The sequence below is a fragment of the Schistocerca cancellata genome, chromosome 2 (assembly GCF_023864275.1).
Source record: "Schistocerca cancellata isolate TAMUIC-IGC-003103 chromosome 2, iqSchCanc2.1, whole genome shotgun sequence".
In the NCBI taxonomy this organism is placed as follows: domain Eukaryota; kingdom Metazoa; phylum Arthropoda; class Insecta; order Orthoptera; family Acrididae; genus Schistocerca; species Schistocerca cancellata.
Window position 1 is genome coordinate 340,081,055 of NC_064627.1, and position 19,673 is coordinate 340,100,727.

Genomic DNA, 19,673 nt, shown 5'->3' on the forward strand with positions numbered 1-19,673 from the left:
GAATGTCTCAAAGGGAATTGCTTCAACTCAGATGGAAAACTGAAGGATGCAGTGGAGGACTGGCTTCTGTCACAGCCACAAGAATTCTAGAAATGAGAAATCCTTCAGCTCGTGAAACAGTGGGATAGTTGTTCTCAGGTTTCTGATGATTAATTCTGAATAATAACTTCAACTATACCCACAGTGTTGTTTTGTATATTTTCTTTTGAACATCCCTCATGGATTCAGCATAAACCCGTCTAACCTCATGACAAGTAAAAGTTTCTATACTGTGTGTTTCTTTTTCTGCAGATGCAATAATGTTTCTTTTACTTGTTGATACAATTCTTAACAAACCAGTGAAACTGATATAAAAACTGTAAGTTGCTGAAGGTAGTTTGAAGTGACTACACAGGGCTGATTACATTTAGTAGTTTTATTCAATTTATTCCACCTCTCCAACTTCCACTTCTTTGCTTCTGACTATAACTATAAAAGATGAAGAGAATGGAGAGGGAGGGGGTGAGCGAAAGAGAGAGAGAGAGAGAGAGAGAGAGAGAGAGAGAGAGAGAGAGAGAGAGAGAGAGCTTATGAAGGTGCCCTATCAAATCTATATAAAATGCAGTTCATTAAAATATTGTGCAGTGAGACTGGTACAACACAATCATTATTAACTATGGGTCTCTCATCAGGACAGCCAGTGATGTGTTAAGAGGGCAGTATACTATTCTCAGCCTTAGTAGAATGACTTCTTTCCATTCAGGAGCCTAGTAGGATATTCTCCAGGGCCAGACAGGTGGTATTATGATTTTTATGCTCTTTTGTATATCCAGGGAATATGGAAAACACAGAAGAACCACTATTACAGCCAGACTTTGACAGAGCTTTGAAAAACTTGTGATAAAACAAAAGCTGAAGACATAGATAACATTCCTACAGAATTTCTATAATCTTTGGCAGTAGTGGCATGCAAACAAATATTGAAGTTGGTCTATGGAATCTGTGAAATTAGAGATGTATCATCAGACTTTGGAAAAATATTATCCATAACAGCTCATGCCTTCTACTTGCTGAGAAGGATATTATACATAACTAAAGGAAAAGAAAGTGAGCATCTGTTAGGCGTCAAGCAGTCTGATGTTCGGAAAGGTAAAGGTGCTAGAGAGGCAGTTTTGACACTGCACTTGATCATGGAAGCAGGAATTGAAAAAAATCAAGACACACTCAAAGTATTTGTCACCGTAGAACAAGCATTTCAAAATGGAAAATAGTACAAGATGTTTGAAATTCTAAGAAAAATAGGTATGGGCTATAGGGAGATGGGTAACAAACAATATGTATAAGAAGAGAAAAAAATTACAGAACATGTTGAATTGGAGCAGTCTAATGAGCCAGTCACCCTGACAACACATTAAAAAGTACTTCCTAAAATTTTAGGGAACAAGTCAGACATTTCACAAAATGTTTAAAGTAGTACCACACACATCTGATTGAAAGTTAAAACAAAGTGCAAATCTGTTGGCAAAGGAGCTGCTGCCCTCTGGTCTAAATATATAAAATAGATTCTACTAAATTGTAGCACACCATGATCCATATGCCACAAGCTCCACATATCGAAAGGACCTCTGCGCAAGAAACCAAGTACCATAGGGCTGTGTCCTATACCAAGACATGTGAGAAGGGCCTCATCCCATCTGCTTGACTGGAAGGAGGTAAGCCGTGGTCAAGTTGACTTTACCAGACTCAGCTTATTGTCTGTTACTTCCAGCCACTCTTCTTCTGACTGATGCCTAACTCTGTACCTCAACAGTGAGGTGAAAGCATGTACGAGGATGGCACAAACATCTTTGCATTAAAAAAAAATATTTGGCTGAATCCAAAAGAAATTATTACATAAAACAGCCACATATCCAGCAGCAATTAACTAGTCACAGTGGTCATCTACATCTATTCTCCATAAGCCACCTTGCAGTGATCGAATCGCAAATGGTTCAAGGACAGAACAATTACTGGTAAGCTCAAGTGGGCTCAAATCTCTAATTTTATCTTCATGGTATTTTGCAAGAGAATGTAGGAGAAAGCAACATATTTGTTGACCCTTCAAGGAATGTACGCTCTTGTAAACCACACCATGATGCAGAATGACACTCTTGCAGCATCTGCCATTGGAGTTGGTTGATCATTTCTGTCAAGCTTTTGTGCTTACTAAATGAACCCAGTTGGTCTGACATTCCGTACACTCATATTTTCTTCAACACGCGGCAGTGTGGAACTTATCTTAATGAACAGATCCAAGCTGGGTTTCACACTAAAGAAAAACAGTAAAAACTTATTGGAAATACAAGTCATCTGATACTCAACATTTGGGGGGGGGGGGGGGGGGGGGGGAGGAGTTGGGAGGAGAGAGAGAGAGAGAGAGAGAGAGAGAGAGAGAGTTGATTTACGTCCATCCACAGCTCCCCACGATCATCTCTACACGATGTCTTTCTTAAACAATCTGATATTGAAATTAAAAATTTAGTATCAAAGAACAACAGGGGCATTATTTTCTTCTCAAATGATAACTCTTCTGCACATCATCAGACAAGTAGTTTCTCACCAAATTTGATATGCTGAACAGTTCTTTATCCATTCCGCATTTTCATTGCAGTGCAGTTTAAATGTTACCCAAGAAACAATGCAAACCAGCTAAAGCCCATAATCTATTCTGACTAGTGTGTCTGTATGTGTAACTAACACTGATCATCCTGTACTTAACAGCACCCTACCATTCTCATATAACTTATGTGCTAAATGGTTATTTTATGATACTTAATCCTATGGCCGAAAGAATTCTTGAAGGACTTACCTTTATATGCCGCAACAATAATATGACAGAAGATAAAACTTATTTTCCAAATATGAAAATAGAAACATTTTACAAACAACTGCTACATCTCATTTCTCCAGCATGAATGGAAGGGTTTCAAGTAATTAATGACACATAATGCATATAAAATATATTGTTAATATTGAGGCATGAATAAAAAAATACATTTGTAGCGGATACTTTCTTAAGTATTCACAGTTTTTTCTGGCAAAAATATAATTTTTATAGTAATTGCTAGGAAGACATGCAGCAGAGTATAACAAATACAACACACAAAATACTGCTTATTTACGAAGTATTGCAAATGCAGTTATTCAAACACATATAAATAACAAGATAACATTAACAATATGTTACAGCATTAAGTGCTTAAGGAAAGAGTGCTTTCCATCATTACATCTGTGCTAAAACTTCTGTAAGCCTCTGTCCGTTAAATATCTTGTATACAATGAATTATTCATTTACACGCATTTACAGAAATTTGGTACACAAGAAAAACCAAATCTGCTATGATTGAAAGTGATGTTGCTGTGGTCCCTTGCATTTTTAGGCAGTATCATTTTTTTCACAAGATGATTATAAAAAAACACACACACACACACACACACACACACACACACAAGCGCACGCCGTTTGTCATTCACATTTATGCATTCAAAAGAACTGCAGTGCTTCCTTCATGTCTTTTTCTCTACCTACAATATAAGTCTTGCATGGCAAGTATATTACCTGCATCTCAGTCATAAGATGGTAATAGAATATATGGATGATGGGAAAAACTATTTTTCCCTTCCATGTGTTTCAACAATGCATCACTACCCAAACAACAGAAAGCTATGGAGATCAGAAAGTTTGCCTTCCCTAGTTTACACTTTGACTCACAAGCAGATAGGCAGATAAGTTTGCTAAGATAAGTGTTACAAAAATATCTCTCTCTTCTTATTGTCCTGCACAAAAATACTGCAAACTCTTCAGAATAAGTCCAACAGTATTTTTAATGACAGTTCTAGAACAATAATTACAGTTTCTGGGTGACTTAAAAACAACATGGAGGGTGTGCACTGTCACTTAAGCACAACATTCATTTCATTTGACATGGTATAAATAACATACATTTATCTAATATTAAGATCCTCATTGCACCTAATTTTATGTTTTTCAAAATAACATGTTCATCATATTCGACAACAATACAAGTTCACTGTGAACTTGCAGAGTTACAATCATATCCCATTACTTCTCATTTCAAATGAACGTGGAAACAAACAGCATTGTAAAATGCAAAAGGGGGAGACAGATGTTAAGGTCTAATTTTGGCTGAAAGAAATAGAGCAAAGAACTAAAGACCTTCGACTCATTTCACATAAGTTGTCAACTAGTGAATCATAATCGAAATTGTACAGTTTTCCAGATATCTTTCCCCTTAAGGTATACAATGTTGCAGTGCCACAGGACTGAAAAGTGTCATGAAATCTTAAATACAAACAGTTGTCATAGGCTTTCAAAAAATAAAAAAAACTTTTGTGTCATTTCTAAGGGCAGAGTTGTGGCATTCTCTTTAATCAGATCTCATCACAGAATCAAAGTATCATAAAAATCATTCCATATGGCATCACAAAAGGAAAAAAGTATGTGAATCAAATTCATTATGTGAGTCTTACAGTTATAATTATAACTGTATCTTTCAAACAAACACTTCAACACTGGCATAAAAAGCATCACTGCCCAATTCTTTGAATTTCTTAACTGGAAAGGACATAGTGCTTATGGTAATTGGCATGTTCAATCTTCTTTAAATAGCACATTAGGAATTAACAAACAAGTTGAGACATCATCACAAAAAATTGCAAACTTTTTTCCAGTTTCATATTTTGTGATGAAGGACATGCTTGAGCCATAATTCTTCTCACCTGTTACTGAAATACTTGAGCCTTTAACATTTACACTACCTTTTCTTAACTAGAGTGAATTAAAAAGCATTTTTTTAAAGCTTTAATTTAGAACCTAACTGAATGCTCTTCAAGAATGATCAGCATCAGGATCTTGTTTGAACTTAAGATTGTTTGTGAGGGTTGTCCATTTCCACCAACAGAAATGAGACTTCCTAGCTAAGGACTCTTACCAGTGCAATGCTAAATGTTAGGGAACTAATGCTTACATTTATAGCTAGTGGCAAATGGATGTAAAAAAAATCTTAAATTTTAAAAGAACACAGAAGACAAAATTGTGATATTTTTCTAACAAAAGCTAGATTTTAAACGTTTCCTGCATCTGCTACAAATACTCTCTATGACCACATATAAACTAACTCCAAATTTCACAAGTCAGTTGCAGATGATAACAGCATGAACCCAAATATGAACTCAAATTTAGGAACAAACTTGATCTTTGGGTAATATGAACTAGAACGTACTCTCTCAGACTTCAGGAAGTACATAGCATGTAAATATACCATAAACTGGCACACAAATAACAGATCAGTCTAACCGTAAAACTTTTTTGTGCATACCTTTGGCACTTAAGTAACTTATGGCAATACATAACCAGTACAGAAAACTGTACAACACAAGAAGAGGAAAAAATTTACACAGTGCCAGGTTTGCAGGTAGATAGTAATTTAAAAGAAATGAAGAATGAGAGGAGAAATCAGAAGTAGCATCTGCAATGCTGACAATGATACACCTTTTACCAGACTGAGGAAGCGGCATTAATTAAAGGAAAATTGGATTACTGGTTCAACAACAGACAAGTACAGGGCAATGCAAAATCAAACAAAGGAGCAACTTAGCAAGAAGCTGAGAGGCAAGCAGAAGGAACTTACGTAACACAAGTCAATATCTGACATAATACTGCCACTTAAAGGCCTATGAAGTTTATAAGAGATAACACTGTAATATGATCTGGAGGCAACGCGGTTGTTCATGACAAACAGAGCATCAACAGCACTTGAGACCACAATGAGAGAGTCAAAATAAATCTAAAGGATTTGAAGAAATATTCTATGGCAGGAATCAGGAACAACATTGGTCATGTGGCATTGTATGGAATGTAATTCACCAAGATGATGCCACTGTTTAAAAAATAGAAGTTAAGAAAAGTAACAAAATGAACTAGCTGGAGAGGGAGGGGGGACATGATTAAGAACTCAAGAGAACAGAAGGAATAAACACAGATAAAATAGATTGACATTCACCAGTCAGTCCAAGAATAACCTATTATAGTCGCATTTAACAGCTATTAAACTCCTTTGTACAGATTTAAAATCTGGGTAACGAGCACAATGTGATAACAAAGGGAACTGTCATGAAAAATCTGTAAACCACACTAACCAATGGTCTGAGCCAAATATTGCTCAGAAACACAGTTGTGAGATGATCAGACCACATGAAAATAACAAGACGACACAGAGATATTCCAAGGACAATATGGAAATGAAACAAAGAAAAAATAAACCATAAGAGATACACTTAAAAATTATGTATGGATACTGTAGGAATGTAACCAGGCAAACAATAATATAGGACCACATGAAAAATGACACACCAAACAATACATTTGGTTACAAATTGGTTGTGGCAACTGCTTTGCACACACAAATAATGGTAATTTTGTTTACAAACAAATAAGACATTCAAAATCTGGGTTATTCAATTTCACACCAGAATAAATCACTAGATACACACAATTTCATGATTTATTTTGATTATATCTAAGCAAAGCCACTGTGAATGCACAGCACTTCATAGAGCTGCCTTCGAAGGAAACAAGTCTATGCATATACTACTTTAAAGTACTGATGGTGAAGGCGGAGCACACACGCACTCGTGGACCTGCCCCTAGAGTACACTGATCCTACACAGGATATCCACCCACTTTTCCAACAGTTCAATTTCTGTACGAGGCACCTTGGTGAAGTGGAGGCGAAATGGAGCCCCACAATGACTAAGAATTTTGGTGTCTGTGCATATGAATGATGGAATGGATTGTGCTCTATGAGGCTGAGCAAGCCCTTGCTGAAACCGCATCCAAGGGAAGACCTTGTTGAAAAACTCCTGCACAAGATGATTCACGTGCAGCTGATAGTCCACAAAAAGGGCTGTGACAGCAGTGAGCACGAGCACGAGCACGAGCATGGGACGCAGTTCCTCAAGTACATGCAGCATATCAACCATACAGACTACAAATATATATATTATTTTAAAGCTTAAAAATTCAGCCATTAAAAAGTACCACAAATATTCCACTCACATTAAATTATGTAATGCGTATTACCAACCACCAACGAATGAACAATTTGATAAGTCCTTACACAGCAATTGATGGTGGAACCCAGCCACCAAATGCCTTTTCCAACTCATTTGCAACAGCTATTGTCAGGTGATCTTGATTCATTCCACCAATTACCTAATTAAACAATTAGATAAACGTTAAAGTAGTTCCATGTGAACACAAAAAAACATTAAAGTTAAATATTTAATAGCATTAGGCTACAAAACAATTATTTTCCTTCATCCGATGTAATATACAAAAGCATTTTCTAATATTGGTAGAAAAAGAAAGCAAGCATATTTTGAATACATAGAAAAGAAGGTATTACAGTTATAAATAATTGATTAAACAAGAAATACAACACGAAAAATTAATAACTTCCTAAATTTTCCATTTGCACAGAGTATTAAGTATGAAGGATAGGTTTTAATAGAAAGTCTGCTGATGCCTTGTGTTGTTAAGAATGCACTGTAAATGTACAGAGAATGTTTTATTCTAATAAAAGTTAAGTAAAAGGTGGTAGTACTTGTAAATTGTGTTACAGAAAGGACTAGAAACGTATCCAGTGTAAATGCTGTAACTGATGGTTTCACAACCATTCATTCATATCCTGTATCGTTACTGGTGACAAGAAATGGTGTCTTTATGCTAACATAAGAAAAAGAAAGGAATGGTTGAACAACATCTCTCCTGAGTACATCCACAAAAGATAATGTTATGCATCTGGTGGAATGGCAACACTGTGGTGTTCTACGAATTGCTTCCCCGGGGTGTAACCATCACTGCTCTGTCATTTACTGTAAACAACTGAGACATCTTGCATACACAATCCAATAATTATAACCAGGAAGACTGCATGAAGTGATGTTACTCCAAAATAATGTCTGCCTGCATTCTGCTAGACTGATAAAAAACATTATACAAGAGTTGGGTTGAGACAACATTCCGCACCCACCTTATTCAACTGATCTCACGCCCTCAGCTTTTCACATTTTCCAATTTCTATCGAACAACCTTAAAGGAATATCCTCGCTGGATGAAAATGTGCTCCGAACATGGCTCGACAGATTCTTCACCTCGGAACCATGTGATTTCTACAGTTGCGAAATCGAAAAGTTGCCCCAGAAATGGCAAAGTGTTGTAAATAGTGAAAGAGAATAAATCAAACAATGGAAACTCCACACAGGAATATCATCAATGTAGGAAAAGAGACTGCTACTTACCGTAAAGAAGACACTTCAAGTTGCAGACTAAAATGAAGGCTGTATCTGAAAGCTCTAAGTGAGTGTCTTAATTGTGAGTGTCTTAATTGTGCCTGTCTGCAACCTGACGTGTCTTCTTTATGGTGAGTAGTAATCTATTTTTTCTTACAGTGTTGAAAGATAATATATTATTATTGACTAAAGACTCTGTTATGTGTATCTGTTGTGTTTATTAAACTTATGGAAAAATGCTACAAACTCAGTACCAACCTAATAAAAGGACAAAGAATGAAAAATATGTGGGGAGAGGTGCAACTGATAAAGGAGAAGCAAACACAATTACAAGTAATGGTGTGCTTCCATGTGTCCTGTCAAGCTGTTGTACAAGTGGCATTCAAATGAAACCTGGTCACTAGTGTAAAGTAACGGCAACGATTTTATTAGCTCAAAAATGTAGTCGTACACAGTACACATACTCAAAAATAGTCACATAACTTTTGGCACATTTATCCCACTGTGACACTAGCTGATCGATTTCATACTTGAAGAAGCTAGCAGGCTGTTGCCGGATCCAAGCCTGGACCCAGTCACACACTTTGTCGTCTGTTGCGAATCGATGTCTGCGACTAGTTTGTTTTAGAGGTCCAAACACATGGAAGTGACACATTGAAAGGTCGGGACTGTACAGTGGATATTCCAGCATTTCCCACCAAAACTGCTTCAATGTCGTCTTCGCCGCATTGACCATGTGCGAGTGGGCATTATCATGCAGGAGGATAACGCTATTGGACAACATGCAACGGTGTTTCGACTCCATGGCTCATCTAAGGTTCTGTAAAGTGGCGTGATAACACTGAGGATTGTTGGAGGTTGCCCATTCTCTAGTGGCCTGCATGTTTGCTAGTGGACGATAACTTGTGTGACCACCTTCTCTTCGGCGTGAAACCACAATGGCGCTATGCAACATCAAATGGTGCACACATGTCAGTCTCTCTACCAATAGATGGCGCAACCATACCTACAGTTACGTGGTGCCACCTTAGGTGTAAGGCAAAGGTAGACGAACTGACCAGGTTTTATTTGAATGGACCTCAATAGTTCCAGTTTTGTGCATAATATTTCGATGACCAACACAGCCGTCTTCTTCAGGTGCTGCAAGTTTTTCTGTTTTGTGTATTTGCTGTCTCGACACCAACTGGACTGAAATATTGTTGGGCTCGCCCTGCTGTTTATAGCCAAGGTCAATTCGCAGTGCCCACTATGCCCTTTGAAGCACTTCTGTTTTTGAGAACATGCACTGATATTCCATGAAATGTAAAATCTGTCAGTGTTGTACAGCTCTGGTGGATGTCATGTCCAGTGAGATCTTAAGATCTCATCAACATTTCAAATACCAAATCAAGTGGCAAACCCCAACCCTTGTTTGAAAAGAATCTCCATCCTTGTTTATTATATTTTTCTAACATCTTTATTTCTATGGACCTCTTAACAATGCCATCCCAGAATCTTGGTATTTGCACCATGGGACTGGTCTCACTGCATTTCATTTCATCATAATATTTGAGGTAGTGCTCCGTTACAACTGATTTGCTTGGTTGTTTTAGTTGGGTGTGTCACTGATGTTCCTTGTATCTCTCTTTGACTGCTCTATTAGTCTGCGCCATATAAAACATGCCACATATGCACTGAATGTGATAAACATCCAGCTTTCAGAAAAACTAGATCATCTATAACATAATATAGAGGACTTTTTATCTTAGTTGAAGGGTGCAAAATACAATGGTGTTATGTTTCTGAAGGAGTCTACTGATCATTCCGATATTTGGCTGGCATAAGGTATATAAGCAATTTTTGGCTTTTCTTCCTTGGACTCAAGTCTCAACCTCTTTCTCAGAAGCTCTTGATTTTAATTGTAATACCCATCCAATCTTAAAACCTGAGTATCTATTCTGTCAGAACACTATTTGACTTCACAGTGAACCTCTTGAATTGCTTCTGGTAGCAGAGAAGCTGCAATATGCTCCATTGAGTGATGTAATCTGCTATTGGTTGCAAGGAGCATCACTGCGTTCTCGTCCAGATGTTTGTCAGTGAAATAAATTACAGTATGACCCCCTGCATCTTATCTTGGCTTTTTGCAGAGGGAATCAGATTTTGCTTTCTGATGTGCAGACATTTTCATCTGCATCTGTTCTGCTTGTGCCAACGCCACATTCTGAACCAATTCCCAACAATCCCAGAGAATGTAGCTGGCATGTAAACTTGGGAATGATTAACCGTCTTTGAAGAGCATTTTATCGAGTGTCATTAATGACACTAAAAGGCTAAATTTCATGCCCACTCCAAAATTGCTACTAATAACAGATTAAATCAATCTGTGCAGCATGTTGCACCTTCTCTCCTCTCAGAAGCAGCAGGACAAGTAACCTCTAGTTATGCCAGGCAACATGTGCAATGCTACAGTCCTAATGACACATATGGACTATAAGAAGAAGACTTTTCATCTTTTGAATGGCAGATAGAGGTTTCTCCTTCAAATAAAATCGAGAAGGTGATGACTTTTCTCAATGAGTCATGTTTATCACAAATCATCATTAAGGGTCTTAGAACATGAGCAGCAGTGCCACCACAACTGTATGGCTTTCCTAGGATGCACAAGGAAGGAAAGACTCCGAGACCCACAGTTAGTAATATTTGTGCACCCACATACCAGCTGCCAAAATACCTTAAACTCATTCTAAGTGAATATGTGGGGAAGTATGAAAACTACAATAAAAACTCCATTGGCTTTGTAAAACATCCCAGTCAGCTGCAGCTCTAGGATATGGATATTATGATCACTTTAGATGTAGTCTCCCTCTTTCTGGTTCCTTGGAACTAATTGCAAAAAATTCTGATGATTATTTCACAGAGCATTTAGGCATTCATATGTCAACTAATTTCCTGTTCAGTGGAAAATATTATGAACAAACCAATGGTGTGGTGATGGGTAGTCCATTATTGCCTGTTGTACAGAACCTATGCATGCAACACTTTGAAGCAAAGGGGCACTAGAATCCACTAGTTGAAACCAAGATGTTTCTATTGGCATGTAGATGACATGCTTTTGTGTGGCCACAAAGAGTGGAAAAACTAGAGACAGTGAAAAAACTAGAGAGAGTGGAAAAACTAAAGTGTAAGGCGAATCTTGAAAAAGAAGGGCAGCTGCCTTTACTTGAAGTATTAGATCAGAGAAGAATGAGTGGGTCCCTGGGTCATGGAGTATGTGGGCATACTGACTCCTGTCTCCACACCTCGAGCAGTCACAAACAAATCTGGTGCTAAAGACTCTGGTCCATATAGCTTGAACACTTTCAGTCAAGGAGAGCCTCATCAAAGAATTACAACACCTACAAATAGTGTTCTGAACGAATTGGTACTCAGATAGTTAGGTTGGACAAATGTCGCAGACGAAATCTAGAACTCCTGAGAAACAGGGTGAGACTGAGATTGAGGAAGAGGAGCCAAAAATTGCTATCTACCTTATGATGGCCTAATATGCATAAATATTGGTAGACTACTGTGACATCCAGTGTATGTCGCTCCCTTCAACCAAGATAAAAAGTCTTCTTTGCAACGTTAAAGGTGATCTAGGTTGCCAAAGGATGGGTGTCTATCGCATTCAATGCAAATGTGGCATGTCTTATAAGAGGCAGACTATCAGAACAGTCAAGGAGACATGCAAGAAACATCAGTAACACAACCAACTAAAACAACCAAGCAAACCACCTGTCACTGAGCACTTCCTCGAATACAATCAAGAATCGAAATACGATGAGACCAATACTATGGTGCAAAAGCCAAGGTTCTGGGATGATGTAATAAAGAGCCTGTCAAACTAAAGATGTTAGAAAATGTAATAAACAGTGATGGAGGTTTCAATTTAAAGAACGCTTCGGGTTTGGCACTCAATTTATTAAAATCTTGCAAGACATCACATACACCAAAGATGGAAAATGCTGAGAGCATTTTCATTTCATGGCATTTCAGTGCGTGCTCTGGAAAAAAAAGAGAGCATCAAAGGGCATCTTTGACATTGGGAACTGAACTTAGCTATGGACAGTAGCACAAGACCATCAACGGTACACAGTCTGGTTGGAGTCCATGCAGCGAGTACACACAACAGCAAAACTCACAGCACCTGAAGAACATGGCTAGATGTCAACGAAATATTGTGCATAAAATGAATTGGCTCGGCAAAACACCCATTAATCAGCATCAGATTACAGTATGACAAGTCACTTCGCATACAAGAGGAAGGAAAAGTGTAAATGTGTCAGTCAGATGAAAACACAGATAAATGGCATAGGAGAAAGAAAAATATATTCAGAGGATTGGGAGGAATAGCAGACAGAAAAGTATATTTATTTATTGGGCACGACAGGGTCTAGACAGGGAACTGGATGTGGTATGAGGCAACAAGTGTCCACTGATACACAATCATGAAAAGTAAAGTGTGCATCATGACGTGCATACTCATTTCCATACTAGTGACAGCTTGCAACACACAACAAATCAGACAAAAGAATAGTTCGTCAGGTAGCCTTGGACTTCCGCTTGCTGTGAAGATTGTTGTGTAACTGGGTACTAGGATATCCCAGTGGTTATTTATCCTTATAGCAAGTTCTTCATTCGTCACCACTATACAGAATGACTTCCAATAGTGATGTAGCATTGAGAAAGCCCAATGCCAATCTCATAGATCACTCTCCCTTTGGTAGTGTGAATTCGACTCCGACATGTAATCAGCAAGCGGAAACATATTACTGTTGCTCTCCATCAAGGGAAAGTATAAGGCACCATAGGCAGAGTTTAATAGGTCTACACTAAAAGCAAGCCAGACGGAAATCTCAACATTCAACAGTTGGCACCTAGATCATAATGAAGACTAGCTGAGACAGTAAAAAGAGGGAAATATTTGTATGAGGTATGGATATGTCAGAAGGAAGCATCAGATTCATAAAGCAAACATACTGTTTTGAAGCCTGTTTAATGACAATTCTTATAATATTAACAGCCTATCAGTGTGATTGTATATTGGCTGCTACACATACACAAAGTGCAATGAATTGACAAAATCTCAATGAATTAATGACAGTTTTGACAAAACTGTTACAACAACATACAAGCACTTGAAAGAAAGCCATTGAGGAGCACTTTCATTTGATTTTAGCATCTGTCCCATTCATGTCCACACAGTCTCCAGAGGCCAAAGACAGGGCCTATTTAGTATAAATAATTATGGAATATATATAAAAACAAAGATGCTGTAACTTACCAAACGAGACAGCGTTGGTATGTTGATAGAGACAATAAAAAACACACAAACACACACACAAATTTCAAGCTTTCGCAACCCAAGGTTGCTTCATCAGGAAAGAGGGAAGGAGAGGGAAAGACGAAAGGATTTGGGTTTTAAGGGAGAGGGTAAGGAGTCATTCCAACATTCCAACCCCGGGAGCGGAAAGACTTACCTTAGGGGGAAAAAAAGGACAGGCATACGCTCGTGCACGCGCACACACACGCACGCACACACCCACGCACATCCATCCGCACATATACAGACACAAGCAGACATATGTAAATGCATGGATGGATGGATGGATGGGTGTGTGTGTGTGTGTGTGTGTGTGTGTGTGTGTGTGTGTGTGTGTGTGTGTGTGTGTGCACGCGCGCGCACGAGTGTATACCTGTCCTTTTTTTCCCCTAAGGTAAGTCTTTCCGCTCCCGGGATTGGAATGACTCCTTACCCTCTCCCTTAAAACCCAAATCCTTTCGTCTTTCCCTCCCCTTCCCTCTTTCCTGATGAACCAACCTTGGATTGCAAAATCTTGAAATTTGTGTGTGTATTTTTTATTGTCTCTATCAACATACCAAGGCTCTCTCGTTTGTTAAGTTACAGCATCTTTGTTTTTATATATATTTTTCCCACGTGGAATGTTTCCTTCTATTATATTCATATGATTATGGAATATAACTTGTACATCACCTTAAAAACAAGCAACAACATGTAGGCATAGCACAGATTTAAAATAAGATATTGTAATATTCTTGTTTTTCAGTGTTTTGAGTGAATTCTGCATTAATGCAAATTTAATAATCAAACAATTATAAGAAATCAAATTTGGCCTATGATATTCAAAAACTAGTTCCATCAACGAAATCAGCAGACAAAACCAGTATTGATTAATGTGACGCACTTATTCATTATATTGTTACTGTACTTTTTCAGCTTTAAGAGTATCAGTTGGGATTTTGTGAGGATTTTCACTGTAAAATCATAATAAACATACCATTCTGATCAGCACATTAGCACATGTCTCATATGCTATTACTAAATTTCTACATTAATTATATTAAACAAGTACTTTTGTACTAACATGAGGTGAGATGAGATGAGTTCATTAATGAGTGAAGTAGTGGGCGAGTGCTTTAGTAATAGGCTATGAGAGGGCAGTACAGAAAGGCCACGTGATCTGTGGCATGGAGAGAGAATCTCGTCTGGTGTTAGTCACACCAAGAATATTTTACCCTACCTGTTAGAATTGGATTTATTTAAATAATGGTGATTTTTTGATAATGGTGTTGAGTATGAACAGTGACAGAGTAGGAACTAAACTAAAGCATTCTCAAGGTGTCATGTGCAGATTGATTCATGCCACTTGTGACATAATCGAGCCTAATGCACCTTATGAACTCTCCAATACCAATGGGTATTGATGATTTCATTTGTAAGATGATAACCTCTTGCAAAACTATTTGCTTAAAAATGTCATATTTCAAATATGTTGTTTACTATTTATGTGATCAGAGTAATTTTGAAGTTACTTAACTTGAAATTATATGAATTATATTTGCACTAAATTTTTTCACACAGATTATATACCAGTTAATCTAAATAATGTAAATGACAAACTCTTTGGCCTACAAATGTCACTGTTTATCTCTCTCTTGCACTTGGGCGGAAGAGCAGCTATAGAAAGAAGTGTTGTGAAGTTAGTTGACAGACATGTTTCTGGGGGGACTTATCAAGAGTTCTGTAGCTAATGGAAATGAAATGAGCGTTTCGCATCATTGGCCGCCTTGGTTCAGGTCTTATTACATTCGATGCCACATTGGGTGACCTGCACGCCGGATGGAGATAAAATGATGATGAAGCAACACAACACCCAGTCCCTGAGCAGAGAAAATCCCCAACCCAGCCAGGAATCGAACCAAGGGTCGTAGGACAGCAATCCGTCACGCTGACCACTCAGCTATGAGAGCACATAGAAACACCTATACACAACAATACAGTTGTTCTTTATACAGGGTGTCCCATTTCTCTTGACCACCCTAAAAAACTGTTTGTTCAGATGCAAATTACAAAACGTTTCAAGCAAATGTTCTTTAGCCATCAGGGGACATCAATCAGCACGATTGCCTTCATTGTAGCTTTATTTTTTTTTACAAAGATATGAACAGCGGTATGACTTTTTTAAATGGCACCCCGTTTTTTTATTTGGTAATTCATTTCCTCTCCTAAAAACCTATTAAAAATGTGTCACAGTGTAGCATTCACTGAAACACAACATTATTAATTACATACACAACTTTGACATTGACACTCCCAGCACTTAGTGCAGGTACTCGGGGTAATGGAACACATCCATGTGCTGACGTTGACAGAGGACAAATGTAAACAAACGTAGAATGCACACCCGTCATTCTGTCAACCATCATCAGATGAAGAGCTGTGTGAGTAAAATGTACACCAACAAAGAGAAGGTAGAAATGCTGTTCATCTATGGGGAATGTAAGTTAGCAGAACAGTAATTGCAGTACTGTTTTCTTATGTATGGGTACATTTAGTACAGTAGTTTAGTCCTTTTAAATACTGTTGTGTAGAGTAGGCATACAGTAAAGACTGTCCTTCATACAAACTGCATCAACATAATGTTTCTTTTTTTGTTGTTCTTGAAGGTAGGTGAAATGCTACGCAGGCAGCGCAACTGAACAGAGAGCCCACATTCCCAATGGATGTTTTCTCGTCTTGTTGTGACGCTTCAGGAAACGGAAAGTTTCAACCCACGACAGCGCAATTGTCATAGCACTCGCACAGACGAAGCTGCCGAAGTTACTGTTCTAGCTTCCATTGCTATAAATCCACATGTGAGCACTCAGCAGCTTGAACACAAGATTGGCATTCCTAAAACCTGTGTACATCAAGAATAGGATTGGAATGATTTCCAGAATCATGTACAGTTCTGGGCACAGCAGCAAATCCTTGCCAACCCGAACTACTTCTCCAATGTTCTATTTACCGATGAATGTTAATTCTCAAACAAAGGACAGGTAAATACAAGGAACATGCATTATTGGTCCAGCAACAACCCATGATGGCTTAGACAGGTGGAACATCAGCATCAATGGAGAGTTAACGTCTGGTGTGGGATGCTTGGTATTACAATTATTGGCCCTTATTTCATCAATAGTAGTCTACACAGCACAGTGAATGCCAACTTCCTCAGACGAATTCTTCCTCCTCTTCTGGATGAAGTGCTGCTAAGAACCAGAATGCTTATGTGGTATCAACACAGTGGATTTTCAGTACCTAATGCCTTGAGTGTACGGCGTGTTCTGAATCGAAAGTATCCTGCCAGATGGATTGGTCGAGGAGGAATAGTTATTTGGCCTGCTAGGTCTCCTGATTTAAATGGTTCAAATGGCTCTGAGCACTATGGGACTCAACATCTTAGGTCATAAGTCCCCTAGAACTTAGAACTACTTAAACCTAACTAACCTAAGGACATCACACACACCCATGCCGGAGGCAGGATTCGAACCTGCGACCGTAGCAGTCCCGCGGTTCCGGACTGCAGCGCCAGAACCGCTAGACCACCGCGGCCGGCTCCTGATTTAAATAATCTAGACTTTTTTCTTTGTGGGTACATTAAAGACGTTACCTATCGCGATATTCCAACAACTCCAAAGGACATGCAGGAAAGTATCGTGCTTGCTTGTAACTCTCTTCGGCAGGCAACACTGGAAGCAGTAAATAATTCTTTCATTCAATGAGTGCACCAGTGTATAGGTGTCCAGGGTCATCACTTTGAGCACCTTTGCATGTTCTACTCCTGGGCAATGGCACAGGAGAGTCAAAGTCAATTTTGTGTTATGTTTTTACTTGGTTTTCATTTGTTTTCTGACAACTCCAGCAAGTGTACAAGTTTGTGATCCTGGTCTCAAAGTCAATGTTGTGTTATGTAATTAATAATGTTGTATTATGTAATTAATAATGTTGTTTTTCAGTGAATGGTACATTGTGATACATTTTTGAATAGGTCTTTAGGAGAGGAAATGAATTACCAAATAAACAATCTTTGTAGAGAAACAAAGCTACAATGAAAGCAATCATGCTGATTGATGTCTCCCTGACAGCTATAGAACATATGCATGAAACATTTAGTAATTTGCATCTGGACAAACAGTTATTTAGGGTGGTCAAGATAAATGGCACACCCTGTATAGCATTTCACTACATTGGCCTTTTCAAATTGTGATAATTTTTCGATTTACGGCCACAATGTATCATTACACAGCTAATATTGATGCTCTGTTTATTTTCTTACCTGGCCAATAGTGATGCTCTGCTTACTTTTCCCTTCAAGTGGCTCTGCTGTATTTTGCATTTATCATCACTTTATTTACTGTGTTACTTGATTGTTTTCCAGTTTCTTAGCAGTTTGAAATTTTAGTTTCTATTTTGTTTGTTCCAACTAACTGCTGAATTATAAGCATATTTTCTGCATGTGAATTATAAAGACTGTATTTTCATTGTACATAATTAATTCATTATTCTTTTAAATATAGTCGTTCCTTTTTTAGGAAAAAATGTAACGAAAGCTTTTGAAGTTCGAGAATAGTACTGAGAAAAAAGTCTGTCATGCTAGAGACCAAACAAGAAGTTTTACTTTGCAGAGACCAGACAAGAAGTTTTATACTGCATAGAAGTTGGTGAAAAAATTGTTAACATTTGCAATTCAGTGGCAGTGGTGAAGACCACTGTTCATAGTATTTGGGACAGAAAAGAAGAAACCAAAACACATTCAAATGTTTCAAAATTAACTTGCTGAAAAAGCACCATAATGACAAAAGCAGAAAACTTATTCGATACACGGACTGAAGACAATAATCACCAAAGGATACCTGTGAGCCAAAGGACTAGCCAAGAAACGACAAAGTATTTTTGAAAAAATTAAAATTATTTGTAAACCAGTTGGCTGAGAATTCTAAAATACAGCATAAAGGTATTGTTTTGTAGTTGATGCAGTCAAACAAACCATACAATCCTGCAAAATTTCTTCATACAGGGAAAACTTGAGACCATCATACCCAAGAAGGAGAAGATGATGTTGAAGCCAGTGTAAAAGCCAGCTAAGTAGAAAATTCACAATTTATCACAGTGGGAATGCCTTTCACTTTCAATCAAAAAGATGAACATCCTTGCAGTGGATAATTTATAACAGACAGATATTTAAAACTTCCAAGTGCAACATCCATGATCAAGTATCATACGAAGAAATTATTAATCACGGATGTGTATTTTTCAGATAGCCTAATACAAGAGATTTAAAATAGATGCAAAATTCAAGATTGTGGAGACTGGACTGGGAACCAAACAAAATCTTGATCAATCGAAATGCACAACAAAGTGGCTGTAGCTTGACCTACAAAAGCACCTTACATGATAGTTAAATATCATGTTTTCAGTTTTCTGCTTTAATTGTTTCATCAGTGTAGAAAACACTGACAGAAATTCTCTGAGTTGCGACTCTTCTTTTGTGTGTGAAAAACAATTTTAGACTACCATTATTATTAAAACTTTGAAAACGTCATTAAAAGAGAAAAGTTGTTCAGGTCAGGGCTTATCTGAAAGGGACGATTCAGTACTTGGACTAAATCAGAGTATTGAAAACTTGATGATTTCAATAAATAAGCTACTGTTAGAACAATTTATGAGGGATACGGCACAGTTGTAGTCAAAAATAGTAAGACTGCAAGACAGTTAGATGGCTAGAAACAATAATGCTTTAAAAAGTGAGTTAAAAATGATTTACAAAATCAAACTGCTGAAAACAGTGACATTCTAGGAAAGTAAAGTTTTATAAAAAACAATCAATTTTCCAAAAGTAGCGATGCTCTAAACAGTGAGTTAAAAAGATTTAGAAAAACAAATTTCTGAATAAGCAATCAAATTACTGAAACAAAGAGTCAGATTCCAAAAAACAGTAAAGCTTTAAAAATGATTTAGCACAACACAGCTATGAGATCAA

At 37.7% G+C, this 19,673-nt stretch overlaps 1 protein-coding gene across 4 annotated transcripts in view; it reads right to left on the reverse strand.

Moving 5' to 3' along the window:
• Window positions 1-19,673, reverse strand: part of LOC126161723 (fatty-acid amide hydrolase 2-A) — a 223,739-nt gene that overhangs the window by 56,350 nt on the left and 147,716 nt on the right. For 3 of the 4 annotated variants that reach the window (XM_049917759.1, XM_049917760.1, XM_049917761.1), the window contains one exon: window positions 4,361-7,252. In XM_049917759.1, coding sequence (XP_049773716.1) covers window positions 7,154-7,252 — 99 coding nt within the window. In that variant the 3' untranslated portion in view covers window positions 4,361-7,153. Of the gene's footprint in view, window positions 1-4,360; window positions 7,253-19,673 lie in introns of those variants that run through there. The other variant, XR_007534948.1, reaches the window with a different exon arrangement.